This window comes from Cebus imitator, unplaced genomic scaffold (assembly GCF_001604975.1).
Source record: "Cebus imitator isolate Cc_AM_T3 unplaced genomic scaffold, Cebus_imitator-1.0 Scaffold187, whole genome shotgun sequence".
NCBI lineage: Eukaryota > Metazoa > Chordata > Mammalia > Primates > Cebidae > Cebus > Cebus imitator.
Window position 1 is genome coordinate 2,928,720 of NW_016107502.1, and position 26,461 is coordinate 2,955,180.

Below are 26,461 nucleotides of genomic sequence, written 5' to 3' on the forward strand. Positions count from 1 at the left end.
CCTGTTATGACATCATAGACATGAAGTGCTGGACAATAACCAGGCACAACATGCAGTGAAGTGTGCCCAGGCTCCTGCTAGTGGTGGATTTGTAGGTGTGGCTTCAGGGAATGTTATGTCCCCTCCCTTTTCAGGGTGTCATGAAGGTAGGGCAGTAGGAGTGAGGGGGACAGGGTGTCAGGGGGACTGATCTTATGGAAGGGGGGACTTGAGCTGGGTGAGGATAGGATGAGGGTAGACGCTGGAGGATGGCAAGGAGAGAGGGACAATGTGTGCAAGTTGAAGGTTGGCAAGGGGACAGGGACAATGTATGCAAGTTGAAGGATGGAGAGGATGGTGAAGGAGTGACCCAGCTGCAATGCGGGCATGAGCTGTATATTGACAAATGGCAGGATGAGATTCAGATAGATGGTTCAGGCTCAACATACATAGTCCTGGAATCCAGAGAGAAGAAGTAGACTAAGGGGCCATTGAACATGTAGGCAGGGGGTGTTGGCACGCTTCCTCTGCCCACTTCTTCTTTAGTGCTTGAATGCTATTGTCCTTCAAAAATCAGCTCGGATGCCTCCTCTGGCAGCTAGCACTTCTCATCACAGGCCCACAGCTTTTTCAGCTGTGTCATTCTTAAGACCCTGATCGCTTTATGCCATGTATTGTGGTTGTTTACAAGCCTTCTCACAGGCTGTAAACCGCTTGAGAAGCAAAATCCACATGAAGTTCACCCAATCTCCCCGACAATGCCTAGAATGGTGTTTCTTACACTGCAGATACCTTCATTGGGGCTGGTGCTTTTGCACGATTAACAATTCACTCAAACATACTCAAATAACAAGAGATTTGTTTTAAGAAAGCAAGAGGCAAGCTCCTGCGTATAGGAAATGAAATACAGGCAGGCCTCTTGGGAACTGGAGCTGGAGATGCTGTCAGAAACTGTGGTCTTCCCTCATTTTGGGTGCTGCGTGGTCTCTCCCTTCCCTGATCCTCTTTGTGTCTTTTAGTTGCAATTTTCAAAAGAGGGAGTCTGACTGTTCCATCAGCAGGCCCTGGATCAGACATTCAGCCCTGGTATAAGAAAACGTGGCTGTAGGTTTGTGCTGGTGGGGGTATCAGGTTCTTTCTAGAGCATGCTGAGAAAGGCATGCTGGTCCTTCAAAGGGCCATGGGTGGGGCAGGCAAACTGATGGATGTGTAGGTGTGGCAGGGATTCGACAATTATTTGCTAAGCAAAGGAAGAATGAATGCATACTACTTTAGACGGATGATTCTATCAGCTGCATGCAGGATGGGTTGGAAGGCTGGAAGTCTGGAGTCAGGTAGAACTGTTAGGATCGTGTTATGTAACCTCAGAATGAGGTGATTAGGGCTCAAATGAGGCAAATGGTGCCGGGGACAGAAAGAAAGAAATGTAGGGAAAAAGTGAGAGTGCTGATGAAGGTGAAAGAAGAAAGAATGTACACACAGGCAAGATGAGGCTGGTCAAAAAGTCCTACACGTCCCTCCCTGTTTATTTTCTTCATCCTTCCATCCTTACTTCACTTCTCCAGGTCATCAGTGTTTACCCTCTTCTCATAACTTAGAAGTGGAGAAAGGAGTGCGTGCGCATGTGTGTGTGTGTGTGTGTGTGTGTGCGCGCGTGTGTGTGTGTGCTTGTGTGTGTGTGTGTTTAATGTATCAATTGGCTCTCAAGGATGTGGAGTGTTTTCAGCAGTTTCAACTAGAAGCAAGAAAAAGAGGCTAAATCCATTAAAGAGAGCTTCTAAATTTAAAATATATTAGTTTATCTTCAGTCTCCACTGGTGAGCCCAAAGGGTATAGAATGCACTCTTCGAAAATAATTGAGTTTTTGTTGTTGCTGTTCTTTTTAAGCCACCATGTTCCTGGAAAACTGGAAGAGGCTACAGATGCGACTGGGCTACTTTTGGGACCTGACTGGCATAGAGGAAGAAGAAGTGAGTCCTCTCACGTATTTCTGTGGGCTTTGGCTCTACTTTGACCTTGGAAGTGGACTCCCTTGAGTCAGATACCCGTTTGTCTGCTGTCACTGGCCGGGTCTCACAGTGGCTGCCTGTGTAGCTTGGCTCCATAGGCTGGGCCATGGTTGACATGCACTGAGGCCAAGAGTTCAAGTGCCCCCTCTTCCCTTGAGCCAGAGGGCATTGAGCCTGATGTTTGGGCAGATGTCCCAGTGCCCGCCTCTGGGGAAAGAGGAGGCAGAAGATGCAAGAACAAGAGGCAAGAGGTAATCTTGAGATCATAAAGCTGGAGAATCAGGTATATGTGAGAATGCCCTGAGAGCCTCCTGAGGGTCAAAGGAGAGGCAGGGGTGTCAGGTGCTGGTTGCCTTTGATGTCTGTGAAAGAGGGAAGAACCACTAATCCTCTGTGGTGTAAGCCTGTGCACTGTGTATGAAACTGGTGTTGGGAGGCGTGAGCTAAGGGAAAAGGGTGGGTTCTTCTAGAGCAGTGTTCTGGACAGATGATCTTTAAATAATGCAAATGCATCAGCCTTCCCTCATGGCTCTTCTGAGGACTAGCCCCCCATTCTCGATGCTGGTGAGCTGATGATGGGTTGTATGTCGTGTTTGCTCCCGTGATCTATTCCCACTATAACTCCCGCTCCTCCGGACAGCAACCCTACTGCCACTCAGCCCTCCTTCCCTCTTCTTTCACTTCCAAGCTCAGCAAACCCCTCTGTTCTGACCACTAAAACCTTCAAGGCCTCCTGATGCCGTGTGCCACCATGGATGGAGTATCAGGCAGAGACTCTCGATAGTGAGGACATCGTGGGTGAGGGGGCTGAGAGCTGTGTCCAGAAGGACCAGGAGGCACTTTCAGTTGCCTGCGTACCCACTTGCAAGGTCTGGCCACAGCAGTAAGGTGGCTATGTGGAACACAAGCCTGCTCCTTACTCTCCTGCAGTGATTGCCTTGGACTCAGGACCTCGGACCTTGTGACTCTGAAACTTTATGAGAAAAAACGAAATTCCTAATTTAGTCTCTTCCCAGCCTGTATGTCCCCATGTCTGTGGAATGTTACCATTTCTTCTCCTTAACGCCGTAAGTAGTCTACTTGCCTTTGAGCAGGTGGGCCGAGGGATGGCAGGAGCCACAGGGCAGCTGCGTGGAATGGAATCTACCCATGCAGGTTGTGCTGACTGAGAGTGCTGGAAGGGGAGACGCAGTGATGTAGCTTTTCTCCACCTCCCATGGGTCCTCACTCAACTGCACCCCATCCTGCTCCACCCCACTGCATTACCATATATTGGGTACACACACCCACTCTACTCCAGTCCTAGGGATTGAGGCTATACCCTGAGACTAATACTATCATGAACTCTGTGCTGAGAGAGAGAATATACATACGTATTCTGCCTTCGGAGAGGATTCAAATTATTTAGGAAGATAAGCAACAGAGAATAATAAAGACAGTTGCGTTTCTTGCAGAAAAATGGCCAAACTGGTCCTTACAATAGGAAAAACTATTGAAGTTTGAATGTGGGTGATCTAGTAGGGACATCTTTGTATTATCGGTCCCATTTGATTTAGCTGAAACATGCCCCATATATATGAGAGAGGCAGAGAGGGAGGTTGGGGTAGGTGGGTAGGGTACAGTGCCTTCTCCCCTAATGCTGGGGGCTAGAATGTTTCCAAAAAAGAGATGATGCATCCTGGCATCCAAGTCTGTGTGGGGCCAGAGACAAGCTAAGTGTGTCTGCTGAGTAGAGTCCAGGAAGCCCTCACGTCTCTCTGTCAGAGAGCAAGTGTAAACACACACTCTCCATCAGAAAAGCATCAGTTATAACTCAATACCCTTGAAATCTCTGTAACAAGCCCCTGGCAGGAGTGAGATTATAATCCGTTTTTCTTTCTGTAGCCAGGTTTCCTGTTTATCTGTTTAACCCAATGAGCCATGGTAACTTCCTGGGAGGTACACGATTTGAGGAGCTCATGTGCTGGCTGAGAGGCGCCTGGCCAAGACTGGGTTTACCCAGGGCCTGAGGAAACATTCCGGATGAGAGCGCTGTGTGAGATTGCTGCAGGGCTGGTTGGTTCTGTAGCATGATTGGCGTGCCTCACATGTGCACAGGCCAGCCTCAGCTTTTCCTTTAATGCATTTCTAGTTTGGATTAGCACACATACATTTCAGTTCAGTTCTCTATATGGCCATTAAGCATCTACTACATACTAGGTTTTTGTATGGAATATGGAACTGTCTCAGGCATGGTGTCTGATCTCCAAGGAGCTGCATTCAGCAGGGTGCTCTTTGGTCTATAAATATTTAGAATAGAATGGAGAGTGTGCGAGAGAAATTGCTCTGGCTAATGTAGAGAGGAAATGCTTAAAAAAATCAGGGTTTTGAAGACCGGTTGGCTTTTAATGGGCAGCAAAGGGAAGAAGGGGCGCCCACAAGAAAGAAACAGCAGCAGAAGCCTTGACCTTGGAAAGTGAGGGGTGTAGATAGGCAACAACAAGATATCTTGAAAGCCAAGTTGGCTGCAGGGGACAGGACTCAGTATGCAGTGGTGACAAGGAAAAAGCATGGTTTGGTGGCCAGGTCAGGGAGGGTCCTGATTGCTAATCTGTGTCTCTCAGGCCATGGGAAAGCAGGAAGGTCAGGATAGCAAGGGATGAATGACTCGAACAAGGGTCCTAGGACTTACATGAAGTGTTTAACTTACATTCAAATGAGGGGTGAGTAGAAGGCAGATGTTACTTGGGCATTGGAGGGAGGGAGGCAGGGATCCTTTAAAGTCATGATTAGAAGGTTTTTCTATTTTACCCAGACACCTCCCAGTATCAGGAATACTTGCAAGTCTAGCTGTCTATAACCTTAAGACATCATTCTTCCCCACGGTATTTGCTAGGAAACACTTGCTTCCCTGGGGAAAGGAGAGTGCCAACTGACATACACCAAAGCTTGTGCACCCTCCAGTACTCCCACTTGGGTGCCTCCAGCAGGTGGGACACCCCAAGAGGGGTAGAACAAGCAGTGGGGCCTGCGTCCAGCTAGGAAACCAGAGAGAAGCCAGAAGAAGACTGGAGACTGCTTTCTTATGAGGGTAGGGAAGGAAGGCAGCAAGCAAGCCCAAGAGCCCACCCCCTGGGCAGGTGCAGGCCTGCCTCTGGGTGTACCTGTGGACACCACCATGGGACTTATTGAAGGACTCATCTGATCCTGTTTGTCTTTGTTGCAGGGAGATCTGCTAGACCTCCAGAGTTTCATCCTTTAAAATGGGATAATCTTCAACTCAGTGGGCCTCTCTTGCCCTTTACCTTCTGTCGCATCAGGGGTATTCCAGGCCTTTTAGACAGTGTGGCCTTATCTGAACACAGATATCCTGCCCACCCGTCTCTCTCCCAGCTCTCATGTATCACATCAGAGCTTAGATATCCTCAGTGACATCTTTCTGCTTTCATAGGAAACCAAATCCTCTGCCTACCTTTCCATCCTCGGCTCGTGTCATTCTCCTCCTTGTTTAGACCTTCTGGCTACCTAGGCCTTCGTTCTGTCTCGAGCCCATTCCAGTCTTTGCCCTGCCTATTCCTGCTGCACAGAATGCTTTTCCCCCAGACTCTGCGACACCTGTCTTTTCTCGGCTTTTGTGTCTCAATGAAAACATTGCCATCTTCAGATTGGCCTTCCCCAGCTCCCCAATCTGAAGCAGCCATCCTGCTTCATTTCTTCTGCTGTTCTTACCCTCATCTGCTAGTTTCTCATTTGTGTGCTGGTTTACTCACTATAACTTTCCTCTACTTGGAGATAAGTTCCGGGGAATGAGGGATCTTGTGTCTAGGACCGGCACTATAGTCTCAGTGCCTGGAAAGAACTCAGAGCATAGCAGGTGCTTCATGACTCTTGGTTGAAGCCATTTGTTGGATGTATCTCTGGACTTTCCTCTTTAGGTGAGACCAGTGTGGTCCTGAGCAGGCTTGGGTTCTTCCTCCCAGCTGGCTCCTGGGTAGACTGACCAAATGGAAACAGTTCCCGGAGTCTCGGTGGGAGAGGTGGTGGTCTGTGATGACTTGGCATCAGATTACCCATCCAGTGCTGTTGTGTTTGGGGGACATCAGGAATAAGGCTGATCTGCCCATGGCTGTGTGTGTCAAAGCAGCGCTCACAGGGGCTGGATTCTACCCTGGCCAGGAGCTCAGTTGTTCACTTTTGAGGGATTCTATAATCTCAGCCCACCTGCTTGGCTGCAAACAGGGAGGTCCTTGTGAGGCCTGCTTCAGTTGAGTGTAGTGCATCTTGTCTCTGCTTTGAGTTTCGGACTCCTGTCCGAGTACTGAGGAAGCTAGGCTTGTTTTAAAAAGGTGAGGGTTATGACCGGGTGCAGTGACACACGCTTATGATCCTAGCACTTTGGGAGTTCGAGACCAGCCTGGCCAACATGCTGAAACCCTGTCTTTACTAAAAATACAGAAAAATCAGCTGGGCATGGTGGCATGTGCCTGTAGTCCCAGCTACTCCGGAGGCTGAGGCAGGAGAATCCTTTGAGCTCGGGAGGTAGAGGTTGTAGTGAGCTGAGATCATGCCACTGCATTCCAGCCTGGGTGACAGAGTGAGACTCTATCTCAAAAAAAAAAAAAAGATATGGGGGCTCTGCACTGGGGCCCAGCATGGGGGGAGGTGAGCCACAGGCACATCTAGAGGCATTCAAGGAAACTCCTCTGTGTACCGCCGCGGCGTGTCCTGGAAAGCCAGAGATCATCAGAAACATCCTGCCAGTCAGCTGGAGTGCCTCCCACTGCCCCTGTGTAGGGTATGAAGTGGGAGAGGCTCCTCTGGCCTGAAGAGATTTAGAGTCCATGTTCTGGAACCCACTGAAAGGTACTGCTACAGTTTTTAATTAAAATCTCCCATTGGAATAATGTAGAAGAAAAGCAACCAAATTTCAGAGGCCATGGGGGAAAACCTCAAACCATACTTCCCAAAGTATTCCTGCAGGATATTAATTGTTACAGGCAAAAGTTGCTCTGTGGGAAATGATGGGTTTAGGAAAATTAAGCAAGCATGTTGACAGTAGTACTTTTCAGAGTTTTTAATATGCTCGTTGTGACTCTCAGGAAGTCGATACTTTATAGTGTTTTCCAGTCTTTTAGATCTCGGAATCCTTTTATAGCTGAAATGATCTTGGCACACACCTTAAGAAATGCTGTGTTGGAGAGTGGATGAAGGTGAGAGACAAAATCAAGTGCACTTCACAAGCATTGAGAGATTTCTATGTGTTCTGCGTGGTGCCAAGAATAATACACAATAATAAAACACAGAATAATATAGCACAGGTAGCTGATCCTTATGTTAGGATAAGAAGACTCTCACATGCAGAACAGCTAGGAAGAGCTACCATGTGTGGTATAAGCTATAAAGATCTAGGAATTCAGAGAGGGAGGAGACCCCACCTGGGAGGTATGCTGCAGCAGTTGGAGAAGGGCTCCTGGAAGGGGTGGGAGTGACGTCCCCTTGGAGAATGGGTGACAATTGAAAGCCTTAAAAACAATTGAATGACACCACCTGCTGTTTTAGTTATGCTTGTTAGTCACTTACATGGTCTGTCCTCTCCTACATCATGGCATGTCCTGGGAAAGCCAGAGACAGGTCAGGAGCCTGACCCATTGACCTTTGGAATCTCTGACATGTGGACAGCGATAAGGACATGTGTGTTCCCTGAATAGCAGAGCCCAGTGTGAGCCAGTGCCGGAATCCTCGCCCAGCAGTTATCCATGCAGGAGCATGAAGTCCTCACACCTGTAGATGTTTGTTCTTGAGCTGGAAACTGTAAGGAAGAGCTGCCAGTGAGGCCAGGTGTACACAGTTAAATTTTCTTTGAAGTGAGTCATGTATCTTCGTCCCCCGGCATCTGCACTGATTTGACCATGGTCCTCTGGATTAGTTAGGTGCTCTTTCCCATGCCTGATGACTCACAATTCAGGTTTGCGTTGCTGAATGGCCCAGCCAGGTCTCTTGAGCATTGGTGTACTTGCCAATGAGTTACTCACTGAGGCTGTACAGGAAACAGGTCCAGGCAAGTGAGTTTTAAGATTCCCTATGGCCACCCTTGACTTTGATGTTTAATGGTCGCCATTTTGGCTCACAGAATAATGGTGCAGGGAAGGAGTTTTGTTGTTGCCCTCACTCCCAGCTGTGGGGCACATCTGTTTCTCCAGCTGGGACTTGGCTTGTTGAAAGTTAAAGTTTGAGGTCTGACGATAGTTGGTGGGATGACCAGGGATGTCCCTGTGCCTCTGGTCAGACTGCTCTGCAAAGCCTGGGGCCTCTCTTTGTATCAATCATCCAGTTAACATTTCCTCTCTCTTTTCTGAACACCGATGCTGTCCCCAGGAACGTGCCCAGGTTTGGTTTTCAGTGTGATAACGAATGTTGTGTGTCCCCCTGTCTCTTCCTCACGTTGTGTTCTTGTTAGGATGTGACATCTAGACGCCTTGTGATTGTGTTCATATTCAATAGTGTCCAATCCTAAACACTGACGTTAATGTACCTGTGTCTGGTTATTACCTGCAGGCCAAGGCCACTCTTCCTTCTGCTTACCAACCACTCTCTGCTCTTTGGTTTAGGAACATTCCAGGCCTGAGTATGAAACCAGAGTTCGAGAGAAAATGCTAAAGGAGAGCAACAAGTCGGCTGTCCAGAAATTAGACACAAACACGACGGAGTGTGACGATGAGGTATGAGATGGCGCTTGCTGGTCATGGTCCTCCTTACTTATTGACATCCTGTTGTCATTTTGTTTGGCACATCTTAGTGAAGAAAGACTGGGCTTGGGAAGGGGTTGATGTGGGGCAGGATAGATAAGAGCATGACATCCCTCATTGTCCTACAGCCAGAGATCATGGGCAAATGGGCTTTCATATGACTTGACCTTTCTTTCCAGGGCAGTGCTATCTGGTCAAAATGGGAAGGCAGTTTGGAGGAGAAACTGCTTCAGGCCTGGCTCCTACCATCATCTAAATATTATTTAGTATTCACCATCATCTAAATACTCAGTACCCCACCATCCCAGCCACTCACTGAGGCCAACCCTTCTTGAACGCTTGCTCTATGTTAGACACTGTTCTAAGTGGCATTACAGTATCTCACAATAAGTCTGTGAAGCAGGTACTATTGCTAGGTAAATGAAGACTCATGAAAAAACATTAAGTCATTTGCCAGAGGTCACACAGCCAGTAAATTGTAGGTGGATCTGGAATTCCAGTGCAGGTCTATTAGTCTGTGTACCTGACCACTATACCATACAGCCTTCGGCTGCAAGGGGAAAATCAAAGGAGAAAGCAAGAAGTGGCTCTTTGAAATACCTGTCTCTGTGTGCCACCCTTCTTTGAGAGGGGGGGAAGAGAGAGAGAAAGAGAGAGAGAGAGAGAGAGAGAGATTTTATGTCTTTCTTAATCTGGTTCTTGAAAAAAAATCCACTAGATTGAAAATCTGTTGCTTTTAGATGTATCTTGTCTCCATCTTGGATTTGAATTCAAATTTCATTTCATTTTACATTCTTTAAGTTGGAACCATTCATGTTAACATGCAAATTTATGCAAGCATCAAAACAGAAGAATGTGGTGTTTTCGAGCCCAGAATACTGGCATTTTTTTTTTTTTAAGAAAACAACTTAAACAGAACAGAGAGGGTGGCCCTCTGAGTTATTTTTTTCCTAGATGAAGAGCAAGTCCAAGACCACCAATTATTCAGGGAAATAATGAATTCATTCTTAGGAAAGACTAATCGTCACTGCCACCCTCATCAGAAAGCAAGCATTCTGTGTTCTGTCAGCTTTGGCAATGCCATGCAAACTTCTTTCTCCACCCCATAGCAATATACAATGGATAATTTTATGGAAATCACATGTAACTTTTATTGACCACTGACTCATTTAATTTTAATTCCATAGACGGGAATGCCGAGGAGCTGGAACTGCATACACTGAGGCTGTGGTTCTAATATAAACATTGCTTGTGTATATATGCATGATTGGTCAAATAACTTTCAGGAACCATGAATAATTAAAAACAATCTGAATGCATTATGAATGATACATATGTTTATGTTGTAGCATTCAACATCTATTTTCATTACAGTGTTGAGAATGCAAAGCTCAAAGCATCTAATGCCTTATGGGCACTGGGGGGAAATGACCTTCTCAGATGAGCAGTGTAAGATACAAATGGCCTAGAATTTGATTGTCAGAATCCTTATTGTGTTCCCTCAGTTTCTTTAACATTGGGAATGCTTCTTTCTTGCCAAATCCAGCCATAGGTGAGAGGTAAGGATGGGTGCTGCTCTTGTCTGCAGGAAGTGTTGTAGTCACTAACCACTGCATAACATCGCTGCCGGGGCCCCATTGCATATGGAATATTTAGGAAAGGCATCTTTTCTTCTGGGGAATAGACAGGGGCTAAAGAATCAAATTCTAGTGGGTGGTCTTGGATGTGCTTGTTTCATTCCAGAAGATCACCTTGGTTCTGCCTTCACTGTAACCCTGATGCTGCATAGCCCTACCTTTCCTTACTTTCCTTCCTGCTGCACAGTAAAAAAAGCTACCATTTACTGAGGCCCAGAGTGGTACAGGAATTTTCTTAAGATCACATAGCTAGTTGTGTAGAAGCTGGTAATCAAACCCAGCTCTGCCTGATCCCCAAGTTTTATTAGCTTTTTTCCTCCTCTTTAATTTTAAAGATACCAAGTCCATTGACTTTTTAAACATCTCTATTGAGATTTAATTTTATACCCTAAAATTCCCCCGTGTAAAGTATACAATTCAGTTGTTTTTAATGCATTCACAGATTTGTGCAATTATCTACACAATTTATGTTTAAAACATTTTTATTATCCCGAAAAGAAATCCTGTACCCAATAATTGCCAAGTCGTGGTTAATAACTGACCTACTTTCTGTCTTGTAGATTTGCCTATTCTGGACTTTCATGTAAATTGAATCATAGAATATGCGGTCCTTTCCTTCTTTCACTTAACAACACTTTCTTTTTAGGATTCACCCATGCTGTGGCATATATCAGCACTTCATCCTTTTTTATTGCCAAATAATATTCCATATTTTGGATTTGCCTCATTTTACTTACCCATGCAGTTGATGGACATTTGAGTGGTCTCCACTTTCGCGCTATTATGAATAATGCTGCCATAAACGTTTGTGTACAAATTTGTTTTTGTTTTTTTTGGCTATATGCTTTCATTTCTCTTGGGTATATACCTAGGGGTAGAATTGCTGGGTCATATGGTAACCCTGTGTTTAACCTTTTAAAGAACTGCCATACTATTTTCCAAAGTGGCTGTATTATTTTACATTCCAACCAGCAGTTTTTGAGGTTTCCAGCATCCCCACATCCTCACCAACACTTATTTTCCGCTTTTTGAACTTAACCATCCTAGTGGTGTGACGTGGTATTTCATTGTAGTTTTAACTTGCATTTCCCTAATGACTAATGATGTGATCATCTTTTCATGTGCTTATTGGTCATTTGCATGTCTTCTCTGGAAAAATATCTATTCAAATCCTTTGCCTCTTAAAAATATTGGGTTAATTGGCTTTTGATTGTCAGGTTGTAAGAGTTATTTGTGTATTTGGAATATATGAAGTTCTTTCTATATTTGGGATACATGAAGTTCTTTATCTGCTTAGAATACCAGTCTTATCAAATAATAGGATGTAGAAATAGTTTCTTTAAGTCTGTAGATTGTCTTCTCATTTTATTGATGAGATTATTTGAAGCATAGATTTTAATTTTGAAATAGGTCAATTTATCTAGTTTTGTCACTTACGCTTTTGTGTTCTATCTATGGAACCTTGCCTAATCCAATGTCATTAAGATATTTCTAGTTTTTCTTCTAAGACTTTTATAGTTTTAACACTTATAGTTAGGAGTATGGTCCATTTTGAGTTAATTTTTGTGTATGATTTAAGGAGAGGATTCAAATGTATTTTTCTGCATGTAGATATTCAGTTGTCCCAGCACCATTTGTTGAACAGACTGTTTTCCTCATTGAATTATCTTGACACCCTTATCAAAAGTCAGTTGACCATAAATGTAAGAGTTTCTTTCCGGGCATCAATTCTATTCCATCGATCTCTATGTCTGCTCTTATGTAGTACCACCCTGTCTTGGTTACTGTGCCTGTTTAGTAAGTTTTGAAATTGAGGGCATAAGTCCTCTGACTTTGTACTTTTCTTTCAAAATGGTTTTGACAATTCTGGATGCTTTGCATTTCCATATGAGCTTCATGACTAGCTTGTCCATGTCTATAAGGAAACAAGCTGAGGTTTTGGTAGGGATTGAGTTGAATCTATAGACTAATTTAGAAAGAAGGACTCAGGGAGAGGAGCATCACACACTGGGGGCAGTTGGGGGGGTAGGGGAGAGACAGAGGGGGGTGGGGAGGGACAACACGGGGGGAAATGCCAGATATAGTGTGCACCTAAAGTAAAATAAATAAATTTAAAAATGTGGTTTTTTTAAATTTTATTTTTGGATTATTCATTGACAGAATATAGAAATATAATTGATTTTTCTATATTTGATCTCATATCCCACAACTTTTCTGAAAATTTTTAATGGATTCCTTAGGATTTTGTATTTATGAGATTGTGTCATCTGAATAGAGATAGTTTTACTTCTTTTTGTCAATCTGGATATATTTTATCCCCACCCCCTCTGCTCACTTCCTAATTGCCCTTATTAGAATCTCCTGTACAATGCTGAATAGCAGTGGTGATAATGGACTTCCTTGCTTTGTTTTTGATCATAGGAGAAAAAAATTTAGTCTTTCACCATTAAGTCACCATTAAGTCTCATGTTAGCTGTAGGCAATTTCTTTCCTTCTTCTTTTTTTTTTTTTTTTTTTTTTTTTTGGTTTGTTTTAAGCTCTCTCTCTAAGGTTTCTCTCTAAGGCCACTCTTGTATTGCTATAAATAAATACCTGAGACTGAGTAATTTATTAAAAAGAGAGGTTTAATTGCGTGACGGTTCTGTAGGGTTTACAGAAGGCATGGTGGTGGCATCTTCTCAGCTCTAAGGAGGCTAAGGGGGAGCAGGCATGTCACTTGGTGAAAGCAGGAGTGGGAAAGAGGAGTGGGTTATGGGGGGAGGTGCCACACACTTTAAAATGACCAGATCTCACAGAACACACTCACCTTTGCCAAGACAGCACCAAGCCATGATGGATCCCCCCGCCCCATGATCCAAACACCAGTCTCCACCTCCAGCATTGAGGATTTCTATTCAACATGACATTTGGGGCCGGGCGCGGTGGCTCAAGCCTGTAATCCCAGCACTTTGGGAGGCCAAGGCGGGTGGATCACGAGGTCAAGAGATCGAGACCATCCTGGTCAACATGGTGAAACCCCGTCTCTACTACAACTACAAAACATTAGCTGGGCATGGTGGCACGTGCCTGTAGTCCCAGCTGCTCAGGAGGCTGAGGCAGGAGAATTGCCTGAACCCAGGAGGTGGAGGTTGCGGTGAGCCGAGATCGTGCCATTGCACTCCAGCCTGGGTAACAAGAGCGAAACTCCGTCTCAAAAAAAAAAAAAAAAAAAAAAAACATGACATTTGGGGGGAAACACGTATCCAAACCGTATCAGCTTCCTTGAGAGCAATTCACATCACATCAACCTGATGCTGATCTGAAATGAAATGTTCTGAACTGTAATGAGGTAATAACCATATATTAGGACCCTGGGGTAGGAGTTATGGTACCACCACCATGCAGCTGAGCCTTCTGCGTCTCTTCCACCTCAGCTGTCATGTAGGGAGATTAGATTATACAGCCTCTCCAGTTCTGAGAGTCAGCAGTTTTCTTTGCTGATGTGCAGAGATGATGTTGGTCATTAACTCATCAGTTTGGGGTATTGGACTGTCCCTTATTTATCTGATATGATAGTAACTTGGTTCTTATGTCTTCTCATTGATTTTGAAGGATGTGGGCATAGGAAGCTGTTGACAATGATAAAATTATAAGTAACATTTATGGAGTGCTTATACATAATATGCAAAGCTTTACAGATATTATTTCCTTTAAGTCTCAAAATTGTTATGATCCCCAACTCACAGATGAGAAGGCTGAGGTCTACAGGGGAACATAAGTTGCTCGGTGATAATGCATGGTGGAGCCAGAGTCCATACCAGGCAGTCTGACTTAAAAACAATGCTCTTAACTTCTTGCTCCTGTGTCTATTGAACATTTTCCTTCAACGGATCCTCAAACAATCCTACAAAGTCACGTTTGATTCTTCTTTCCTAAAGTAAAGGCAAAAGGACTGTGGTATTCACTGGAAAGATGGGTGAGAGACAAACGAGGCACCCTACATTAGTGGTTTTGTATAAATTTTAGTGGGGTGAAGCTCTATTTCCACTGAAGACAACAGTGGGGAGAATCAGCTCAGTTTACGGCTAGAGGTTCAGCAGACAGTAGGGAAAATTCAGGAATATAAACACAGATATATAGCGTATTTTAAAGAAAGAATACTGAATCTGGAATTTTTAATAAAAGAATAGCCTGGGTTTTTTTTCCCCTAAATCAGTCTGAATCTTTTCTAGACTGCTCTATTCTGGACAGATTTGGAGGTTTTCTTAAGTTTCCCAGCAGGGCATCATTTCTCTCTGTTCCTACAAGATGGCAAAGCTCAAAGCTGAGTGCAGATGGCAAGGTGCTGGAGCTGGCAAGCTGAGGAGCAGTGCTGGTCTTTGCCTCTCATCCCTCTAACCTTCCACTCAGTGCTTTCTCTGCCCAGGCCTCCTTTGCTTCCAATAAACTTTGTATTAGTTAGAGTACAGTAAGAAGGCAAAGCTCATGCTACGCAGGTCAGCAGCGGGACATTACGAAGAGCTAATTCTGAAGGTGTTAGAAAAAGGGATGCTGAGGCAAGAAAGACAGTGAGGCAGCAGAGGTTAGCATGGCAGGAAGTGGGCACCACCTTGGGGCTGCAAGGACAGCAGTGGAAATGGTCTTACCAGAGCTCAGGAGCCAGGACCACCCAGTGGGAGCTGGAATCCTGGAGGAGATGACATCTGGAGCAGATGGAAAAAGTGGGGGAGAAATACTCTGAATTTCCCTCTTCTGCTTCCCAGGCTCTCATCAGTACCTCCCATTGGCCAGACCTAACCTAATGTCAGTTGATGAGTTATTCCAGGAAATACAGTTTTTGGGGTCAGTTCCCTGCAGCGTGGAGCAGAGGAAAGGAACAGCAGAATCGATCTGAGAGCCACCGGCAAAGTGCTGGCACGGAATTCCAGGCAATAAGCCGATGTCACTTTAGAACCCACTAGCCACTATCATTTACAAGTGGAGTCCTTGCTATCGGGGAAGAGAAAGAAAAATTTAACAGGAAACAAAGGAATGCTCACCACTGACATAATGAATAAATACACCAATAGTCAGCTTGTTAGACCATTCCTGAACTGTTGAGAGTGTTTGTGTGAGTGAGCGGGTGTGTCCGTGGCGTGAGCATGTGTGAGATTGTGTTAGTGTGTGTGTGTGTGTGTGTGAGTGGGTGTGTGAGAGTGTGCCAGTGGTGTGAGATTATGTTACAGTGTGTGTGTGTGTATGAGGGAGACAAAGAGAGGGAGCACGCCTGAGTGATGGTGTCATTGCAGTGACACAGATGGGCTCAGATAACAGAAGGCTTCCAAGAGGAGCAAAAATGTGTTTTTGTGTCAAGATCCAAAGAACATGACCAAGCAGAGCTGGGGGCTGATGGCAAATGTGGGTTAAAGGAGTCTTCTCCTGTGAAACATATCACTGAAAAGGTGTTTAAAACAAACTCCTATTCAACTAGTCCTGGGAGTTTCTTCATGGAACTTGTCACCCATCTATTGAGTTAGCCAGTTCACAGGCCTGGGCGCTCCCCTCCCTGCCTGTGCCACCTGCGGCGCTGCATTTAATGAATGTTTTATGGGGATCACTGCAGCTAGAAGGGAACAGGAGCCCAGAGGAGGCCTTGGATAGAGGGGTGTTAATTTACTGCTCAGTTCATCACCCTGGGGACAATTATTTCAAAAGAAAACTCAAGTCAAAGCACTGAAACATTTACAACAGACGCCTCTGGCAGGTGCAACAAACACGTGGAATAAATTATGCATAATTGCAGGGCCTCTGCGGAGGCTGGGACAACAGCAATGAGAAGCTGAGACATTGTCCAACAGAGCGTGCGGGTGCGTGGAGAAGGAAGGCTCAGCCAGCAGGGAACGAGGGTCCCTCTTGCCTCTCACTCTGCGACAAGGGGGACAGGGTCTAGGCTTTCCACTCATTCCTTGGGTGGTTTATCAGAACATACTTTGAGCAGAGCGAAGTTCCCTCCTGCCCTCTTTTGAGGCACTAAATGACTGAGTAACCATTTGAGGGTCAAAAACATAAAGAATCAAAATAATTATCGCAGCCTCGTCTTAGGATTTCTCACTGGCAAAGGGAAACGCTGGGGCACAGAAAGAGGACTCAGTTTGCCAGAGATTCTTGTATTAAGAGAAGCTGAGATGAGCTATGATCCTGGCTCCATTTCTGAAATCTGTTTATGCCCTGGTGCTTAAGGGCTCTAAGCATTCTTATTACACGGGCATTTCATGGACTCTGGCTATTTTTTTTTTTTTTTTTTTTTTTGAGATGGAGTCTCGTTCTGTCGCCTAGGCTAGAGTGCAGTGGCGTGATCTTGGCTCACTGCATCCTCCACTTCCAGGTTCTAGCGATTCTCCTGGCTCAGCCTGCTGAATAGCTGGGACTACAGGTGCGCGCCACCACACCTGGCTAATTTTTGTATTTTTAGTAGAGACGGGGTTTCTCCATGTTGGTTAGGCTGGTCTCGAACTCCTGACGTCATGACCATCCGCCTTGGCCTCCCAAGTGCTGGGATTACAGGCATGAGCCACTGCGCCCCGTGGGACTCTGACTATTAAGGGCTGAGTTAGGACACCTGGGACCTTTGTTCTCTCCTGGACTCCTGCATGAGCTGAAGAATAACTGGCAGAAAATGGCTTGGGTTCTGTCCCAAACCGAAGGGCGTTCGGGGAGTCAGGCCCCTGTGTTCTCAGGCCAGTCTCTGAGCCCGTTTGATAAGGGCTGAGAGACTGCGGGTTGGTTCAGCTCTGCAGTCTGCGCTTCAGAGGATCTGTGCACACTGCCCTTACCCTTCTCACGTTTGGTAATAAGGACGATGAAACAGGTCACTTCGTTTCAGGGGAAATGTAGCTCCCTGGAACCTATGTCACAAAAGTAGAATTGTTACCCTGACAATTTTACATGCTATTTTTTAAATTTTTACTTTGTTTTTTGATTTTTGACAATGCGTTGTTTCTGGCTCTGGCTCCCCTGTCTGTTTCTTGCTCTGCCCCTCCCCGCCCCTCCCTATCTCTGTAATCTCTCATGGAGTGAGTTTCTTTTTCACCTCTAGTCCCAGTCACACCCCCTGCCCTGCCCCTGGGGCATCCCAGCTAAGAGAAATGGGAGAGCAAAGGAGCAGAGAAATGGATGTAGCAAGGAAGTGCGGGAGTAGAGGTGTGGGCAGTCTAGGGTGTGGATCTTCTTAGGGGTACTTTAGGACTTAAATTTAGAAGTGGATCCTGCCTCCCTTCCCCTCATTGGCGGAAACTAGCCACCAGGCTCCACCTAGATGAGCAGAAGGCAGGTAAATACAGTCTTTGACTAGCAGCCTCCAAGCAGCTGCTCCAAACTACCTAAAGGACAGCCAGCCTTAACAACCACCAACGTCACACAGCGCTGTGAGTGAACTGTGAGCACTGGACTCTGGGGAGGTGGTTTGGGGGGTAGTTGGGGAACAGCTACCGGTGATTCTGGTTGACTACCACCTCTTCACAATTGCTGCCGTGGGAAATGAGAAAGGAAGAAAGACTGTTGAAAAAAATGCCATAAAAAATTTCAGGGACTGAACGAGAAGCACTCATCCACAGCGTACCCACAGCGTGCTGGAGTTTGGCACTGACCCTTTCTGAACAGAATTTAGCACTCTTACATGGCAAGGATTTTTTTGTTTTGTTTTGTTTATAATTACACAAATTATACATGAAAGCATCTTCAGAAACATTCTGACAAAAGTCTCCCTGGACCTCTTTACCCTCAATGTTGTCTCCATAGAAGTAGCCAGAGCTAGTGGTTTGGTATGCACCCTTCCAGGGCTTGTCCTATGCATCCCTTTTTTTTTTTGAGACAGAGTCTTGCTCCGTCACCAGGCGCCAGGCTGGAGTGCAGTGGCGCAATCTCGGCTCACTGCAACCTCCCCTCCCGGGTTCAAGCAATTCTCCTGCCTCAGCCTCCTGAGTAGCTGGGACTACAAGCGTGTGCCACCACGCCCAGCTAATTTTTGTATTTTTAGTAGAGATGGGGTTTCACCATGTTGGCCAGGATGGTCTTGATCTCTTGACCTCGTGATCCGCCTGCCTTGGCCTCCCAAAGTATTGTGATTACAGGTGTGAACCACCGCGTCCGGCTGCATCTTTATTCATGTATAAATTTGTATTTATTCTGGGCTCCGGTCGTGGGTTCGTTTACACACACGTACACACACACACACACACACAAGCCATGGACAAATGATTTCATCAGACTATGGTTCCCAATAACCCAAGACACCCCAGGGTGCCACAGCAAAGTCACAGAAGTGATGTGGAATTACTAAATACTTCTTAGGGAAGCCCAGCACTACTTGACCTCTGTACGCCACCACCACACACTATTGCCAGTGTTATGTAGTACTCTTTTTGTAATGTCATCATGTTTTAGTGAAGCTGAATTTTCAGTGGTTGCAGCCAGTGAAAACTGCACAAAAATCATTGTGGAACAAGAATTGTGAGTGTTGCTGTTCAATCTGATACCAAGATTAGAAAACTCAAAGTTGTCTAACAGGTGCCCACATCCTGTTAGCTAGCACTTAGGTTTAAGAATGAAGTAAAGTATTTATTATTTATTTCAATTTATGTGTATTTTCCCCAACAGCTATTGATTTGTTAGGACATAATTACTTATTAAGTTATTTGGACTTAACTACTTAATACAAGAAACTAATAAGTATTTCTTTTAGCCTAGGAGCATTGCATAAAAATTGCTGGGACCTTAATGGTAATGTGAACCAAGAAAGTTTGGGAACAGCTGCATAACGAACTTCCTAGGTTGGGCACAATGGCTCATGCCTGTAATCCCAGTACTTTGGGAGGCTGAGGTGAGCAGATTGCTTGAGCTCAGGAGTTTGGGACCAGCCTGGGCAACGTAGTAAGACCCTGTCTCTATAAATAATAATAAAAAAAATTAGCCATGCATGGTGGCATTGGCCTGTAGTTCCAGCTACTCGGGAGCCTGAAGCAGGAAGATGGCTTGAGCCCAGGAGTTAGAGGCTGCAGTAAGCTGTGATTGTGTCACGGCACTGAAACCTGGGTGACAAAGCGAGACTCTGTCTCCTAAACAACAAGAACAACCACAAACGAAACAAAAAACCAAAAAAACTTTGTATGTTTGACAGAGATTTAAGAGTAAAGCAGATAGTCAAGAGCAGAAAGCTTAAAGAGATAAATAGTGAGTTTTAAAGTTGCAGGAATTTATTTGGGGATGGCAACAGCCCGTGGAAACTGTGGGCTAGCAAAGTGCCAGGTAGGCTGGCTTCCCGCACACTCGCTCTTGGGCTTCCCACGGACTTCTCTCTTGGGCCTTACAGTGCATCTGCCCCCGTGCGTATATCCTCTGTCTCTCTCCTTGCCGCCTCTGCATGTTTGTGCATGCGTGTGTGTGTGAGTGTGCACGGAAGGAGGGCACTGAGGTTTCTCAACATGGGCATCTTTACGAATCCTTGGGATTTAAAAATAAACCCGACAACTTCTAATCCAGGAGACATTGCTTTACTTACAGTCTTCAGTGTGGTTCGGGCTCCGTGGAGTAGGATACCAGAGATGCGTAGAATATGTCCATAAACATCTCCCCGCAGGGAGCATGTGAATTATGCATCCCAAGTGGACTCCTCCGGTGGCCTAGGCCATCAGACTGAGGGCTCTGGCCCGCTTCAACTGAGAGTCGATTCTCAGCATCAAGAGTTCTGGATAAAATAAGACCTTCTCCTCTGCTCACTGTGTACATTTCTACTGGCCGGGGTCTAAATTAAGAAGTTACAAATAAGGAGAGTCCCGAGGCCTCGGATATGGAAGCAAAGCTAGAGAGAGACAGGGCAGCCTTCGAAATGAGAGTGTGGTGGGGGAGGAGAAGCAGTGGAGCCAGCCTCGGAGCTAAGGCTGGGCAGATTCGGGATGGTATTTCAGACCAGACCTACATGGCTTCTGGGAAAACGCAAGGCCCAAATATGTGCAATGACTGGGAATGTTGGAATAGCGTAGCTGCTAGGAGAGGCCAGCACATACCATTGGGATGTGTGATGTTAGGCACAATTGACTCGCAGTTTGGACTTTTCTTTTTTTGGTTCAAATGATTTTTCCAAATATGGCCAGAAGCACGTAAATTAAATCTGTCTTTTGCTGCCTGGGCCAAGGTCATTATTTCACTTCCTTAGAATTCACAGGAAGCACACACATGCCCCTCAGGTTCCCTTGCTCTTTCTCCCTTAATGTGCCAGAAACTCAAACGTGCTGGTTTCAAAAATTCCTCCAGGGTCAAAATGTGTTCCAGCTCCCTGCAATTCTTTTGACATGATGGTCAAAAGGAGCTTTTAAAGAACACCGATGGGATTTCCCTTTTGTGGATGGGGAAACAGAGGCCTTGAGACTATGCCCTTGTGACAATCATTGCCAGCTACCTGTTGCAGAAACCTCCCTCTCCATCCACCACCACAGCCTGCTCAGCCATGCTCTCTCTGGTGAGAAGGGGCTTACTGCCCACATCATCTGCAGTCCTGTCACTAAGTGGACCCCACATTCTTTCCAAGCATTACTTTAACTTTCATGAAGAATAAAGAACTAGCACAAAAAGGAAAAAAAAAAAAGTGTCCTTCCTTTAGATTCTCCCAGATGCAGACGCTGAGCTAGTGATTCAAGTGCAAAATTCTGGGGAAGGTAGACACCCCAGCAGCGGAGTGAGCAAGTGAGAGAAACAAGGGAAGGCAGCCCAGAAGGGGTGCCTGGTCAATCAGGTTACCACTGTGGACAACTGAAGCTTAGTTCTTCTGGGAATTCTGGGAGCCGATTTCCAATGTGCACCTTAGAGTGGTATTGGATGAGGGGTGAGTGTCTTAGTTGGTCTCTTTTGCTATAGTGAAATACTTTAGACTGAGTACTTTCTAGACAACAGTAACTTACTTCTCACAGTTCTGGAGGCAGGGAAGTCTACGATCAAGACACAGCAGATTCAATACTTGATCAGGGCTGCTGTCTGCTTCCAAGATGGTGCCTTGTTGCTGTGTTCTCACGTGGTAAAAGGACACTAGAGTGCTTCCTTCTTTTTTCAGATCAGGAATCCGTTCGTAGGTCAGAGGTTCTCAGGACTTAAACACTTCTCAAAGACCCTATCTCTTAACACCATCACCTTGGGGTTTAAGTTCCAACATAGGAATTCTGCAGGGACGCATATATTCAAACCAGAGCAGGCAGAGAGCTGAGTTTATCCGAGGTCCTGTCAGTCATTGTTGTGGGCAGCTCTGAGTGTGAGTGTGCGTATCTTAATTCTCCTGTACTTCTAGTCTTCCTTGAATGTACACATGGGAAGAGAAGGCTCAGACCACCAAAAAGAAACCTCTAGGCAAAGAAATGAAGGTGCTGGCAGTTGGAAGTTGGACTCAAAATTATCCTGGTAAGCCTTGAGGGGATTTAGGGCAGACACCTACTGTATCAGGGTCTCCTAAGACCTAAAGCGCATGAGTCCGGATCTGGAATCTGAAATCAGAAATCCTGGAGTTCAGTAGAGGGAATTGAATATAAAGAGCTAGCTAGGAAGGTGTCAGAAGGGCCGACAAGCTAAACAAGGATGGGGAAGCAACCCAGAGACAGCATCAGCAGGAAGCTGGGGTACCTCCCATCAGTAGGAGGTGGCCTGGTGGGAACTGGAACCATGCAGAAACTGCATGGTGGAAGTTGGGGCCGCCAAGGAAAGGGCGGTCTAGCAGGTAATGGTGTATGAAGAGTTGCAGCCACTGCATGAAGCAGATAGAGAGAGGAGAGGGATGCTCTCTGTTCCTTTTCCGTCTGCCTACCCGCCAGTCTGGCACTAGTACCTTCTATTGACTGAATCTAGCCAGAAGCCAGTTGGCAAGGGATTCTGAGAAATGGACCTTCAGAGATCCACTCCACTTGCATTATGTATTGGACCAGGAAATGGCAGGTGTGGGGGTAAACAGAGAAATGATAGGCACTAATTGTAATCCTTGACCTGAGATAAACGTGTTTTCCTCCTCCCCTCCACTCCTTTGCTCTCCCTGCTACATGACTGTTCGCTTGGTCATCTCCAGAGCAGACTCCAGGAATTTCTATGGACATAGGGGGAACTATGTTTTTGGGAAGGGATAGTTGATAGAATGGGGAACATACTCCACACCTGTGTTCACCCCTGCTCTGAGGTATCCCAGGGGCTGTTCCTGTGCTTTGCGTCCTTCTGTTCAGCAGCGGAAGGACCATGAACTGCCTGCCTTGATCCTATGGGATCTTAGAGGAGGCACCACGTCTTCATGATGCCCTTTGGCTGTTTCCCCTTAGTTAGGCTTGCCAGCGTTTGACGTTTTTGCTCTGTTTCAGTGAGGGATATGTCCTTATATTCTGAAGAATATGCTTCAGAACCTGGAGCACATTTGCGTTCTTTCTCTCTCAAGCTATTGCCATTTAGACTGTTGGCTTTTTATTTATTCCACAAACCCAAATGCCAAGATGACAAGAAATAGCAATCTGAATCTGTGCTAACATGCAGCTCCCCAACCCCGGACTCCCCATGTGTTTGGTGGTTTCCTTACTGATTCTCCCAACCTTACTGGAAAGAAAGAAGCCTGCCCATGTGGTCTGCTCTTCTTTCAGATGGGGCAGCCCAAGTGAGATTGTCATGAATAACTGGGCACGCAGTCCAGAGAAAAGCTGATGTAAGTCAACAGTTCCCTGGGTTACTTCCTTAGAGTTGGTTTCATTTAGAGCTAACTTAATCCATGACATTCCCCAAGAACACAGGGCCTATATTTCCATTTTTTTTTTTTGAACACCCAAGATCAGATCAATGAATGTGTTTAATATTTCTAGGCTCCTGCCTGCAAGGAGAATGACGTGCTGTCATTCCACCCAGGCAGATCTGGAGTACAAAGTGAAACACGCCCTGAAAATGGGGTCAGTGGAGGTGCTAGGGGCAACTTCTGGAGGCAGGAGCAGTAGCCGCTTTCATGGGACGAATAAGCCCAGGATGTTAAGATACTCATGTGTCTTATGCAGCCTTCAAGTTTGGGGAACAGAATCAGGGTGTTGCTGCAGGGAGGGAGGTGATCTGTCATTTAACTAGGCTTCTGCCTCTCTCATCTCTTTACATCAAACGTCTGAGACAAGATGTCCAAAACCAACTCCCTCGGGGTCTTCCTTATTTCTGTTACCTTGGCTTTCAGCTGAAATCCCTGAGGTACAGTTAGAAGAGAACCTCTGCTATGCAATTCCATACCCTCTGGATCAATGTGGGTATTCCATTTTCTCTGACAAACATGCACCAGCTTGTCCTCCAACTGGTAGGAGGTGGGGGAAGGAAGAGCTATCCCAGGCCTTGCTCTGTGCTGGGCCTCTGCACAGTTCCCACATACTCTTCATGCCTGTCATTTCTGCCTGTCAGAAGCCAGCTGCGGCACAGCCTGAGCTGAATGCTGGCCTTTGCAATGGAACGATTCGCTTCACCAGTCATTCTTCATCCACAGATTGTCCAAAGTCAACTCTGCATCTGGGGAGCTGGTGCTGGTACTTTTCTTAAAAAATGCTTCACTTGTTTCCCCAGTATTCCAATGCCACATTTATGCTCCTCTGCATCATCGTTTCATTTAGGCTTGGTCTAGGGCCATGGGCCTGTATTGATTTCCATGGCGCCTTTGGATCCTTTATGTGACTGTGGTGGGAGATATTTTACATAAGCTTGGAAGAGTTACTGCCCAACCAGGGCCAAGAAATTCTTCTGCCCATCAATGGCCTAGAATTCGTCCACCTCTGGGCCTGTTGGATCTAGCTTTGTGATTCTCCAGGAAGACTAGAGGTGGAAGTGTTCAGTTGCCTGTAGATATTTGACATCCAATTCATTTTTATTATAATGGTGCATGGTCTGTCAGCCAGCTTACATAAATTTTGTCCTGAATTTGGGCATCTGCGTTGAGTTTAGAGAATTTGTGGCAGGAAATTTGCCCCGGAAATGTACTCAGCTGAATACTTGCACTCCTTAGCATGGAAAGACTCCCATCCAAGAATCTCAGCAAGCTTGTCTATAAACATGAATGAATTAATTCTCCCAGCACCACTGTGTGCTCTTTGCCAGCTGGGTTATTTCAAGGGAGGTGACCAACCCAGCAGCTTGTAGTGAGTCATGAAACAGCTTGCTGGCAACCAGAGAGACTGGACCGCAGGATGGAAGGAGCCAGGGGCCACACTGGGGCCTCCCACCCCCCGTGCTTGAGTGTGGGGAAGGGTTCAGTGATTAGCACAATAAATCTGGGATCTAGCCACCTTTTGGCTCAGCACATCCTCCCTCAAGGAGTTTATCACCTGCCCCCTAGACCATGGCTTAGTCCAATTAAATAGCTTTTATTTCTTAGAGTATAAAAGTAATATGTGCTAAGTGTGGAAAACCTAAGAAGGGAAGTAAAGTATAAAGAAGAAAAGTAAATCAGCTATTATTTCACCTCCTAGACAGACCATTGTAACCCCTTTTTAATATAAATGGAAACATTGTTGAATACTTCATTTTGTATCATGATTTTTAAAATTAGTCTCAAAACATAAGAGTTTATCAATCTTACTAACACGATTTATTAGTATGATTTTAATAATTGCCTAATATTTGATCATATGGATTTATTAGCCCTTGCCCAATGGTTAGACATGTCATTAACGCACTTGTGCTTATGTTATTTCCTGAATTTCGGGCTATTTCAGGAGCGCTATATCAGGGGGATAGATTACCAGAAGCTCAAGGTCTTTATTTGGTTTCTGGGTTCCCCTTTGCCTAGGTTTTTGTGCTTGCTGCAGGAACTACACAGATTTGACCTTCAACATATCACCAGTATGGAGCGGCAACTTTAATATAATTGCTTTTTCTCGTGAAGTTGAATCAGGTCACTTAATTCATGTCCGAGAGCTCTCCCATTGACAGGTGCCTCTCCGGGAGAGCAGGAGGCCATTGCTCTTCTTGCCTGTGTCATGGGGAGAACAGATGTTCTGGAGTATAGATGGGTCATCATCGTAGATGTTAGGGTCCAGTTCTGGCCAGGGAGAAATTTATCTAATCTTGGGAATGGATGGGTCACTTGTATCAAATCCTGGAACTGTCCACGTCTTCTGATCCCATCACTAGTGTATAAAGAGGATTCTGGACAATGGATGGATCAAGAACTCTTCAATGAAGTCATTTATCATTTGGACTAAGGCCAGGTTTTGGCAGGGGAATCAGTGAGACAAATGGTGAGCTGTGGCTTTAGCTCCAAGAGGAAATGTGTCCTGGTTGGTAAATGATCAACCAAAAAATGTATGAACCTCCCTTCAATAACTTTAACTTCTGGAAACAATTTAGAGGACAAGTAGGGTCCGTCCGACTTCTGAGAAAGGGAACATTTTTCTTATTGTTTGGATGCCGATTTTTTTTTTTTCAGCTTTACAACATGTACACACAAACAGTATTGACCTATGGAAAATATTATTAATCCACAGAAGAGCACTTGATAAATGCTTTAATATGATGTTCTTTACTTTAGTATCATTCTTCATTTGACAGGGAACTCCCATAGATAGTCACTTTATCTCCCCATAGAACCTAGGGTGTGCCTTCACACCCTTTTGTTGAATCACGAAAATGCAGCAGAAACCCCAAAACAAATCGGATAGGGCCCTTTGAATCTGGAATGTGTTTTGTGCTTTTCCCTATCTGCCTTCCCAGTCTTATACAGTTTAGGCTAGTGGCTCTTCACATTCTTAACTATTTCATGTTGTGAATCTAAACTGGGCACCTTTGAAATTCTGAAAATGTAAATTCCTAATCACGTCTAAAATAAGCAGACCTTATTAAAAGAGCACAAGAAGAGGAGAAGGAAGAAGGAGGAGGAGAAGAATAAAGGGAAAGAATAGGAGGAGAAAGAGGAGCAGAAGGAACAACAGCAGCTACTCCTCATGGACCACAGTGAGCACCATATCAAAACCCAATTGTGCATAATTTTTTAGCCTTTATCTCATAACTGGAGTATTCTATGGCATTTCTAGCTCTCTGGAGTTACAGGCAGGAAACAAAGATGGCAGTGGCACCCAGGTTGTCAGTTGTCGTGCTTGGCTGATGTTTCTTGTGCTTGGTGTAT

The 26,461-nt window shown here is 45.4% G+C and overlaps 1 protein-coding gene across 3 annotated transcripts in view; it reads left to right on the forward strand.

Annotated features, from left to right (window-relative positions):
- The window catches only part of ANO2 (anoctamin 2), a 384,342-nt gene that overhangs the window by 203,385 nt on the left and 154,496 nt on the right, over window positions 1-26,461 (forward strand). For 2 of the 3 annotated variants that reach the window (XM_037744853.1, XM_037744855.1), the window contains 3 exons: window positions 1,867-1,949; window positions 8,343-8,354; window positions 8,576-8,686. In XM_037744853.1, coding sequence (XP_037600781.1) covers window positions 1,867-1,949; window positions 8,343-8,354; window positions 8,576-8,686 — 206 coding nt within the window. The remainder of the gene's footprint in view (window positions 1-1,866; window positions 1,950-8,342; window positions 8,355-8,575; window positions 8,687-26,461) is intronic. The other variant, XM_037744854.1, reaches the window with a different exon arrangement.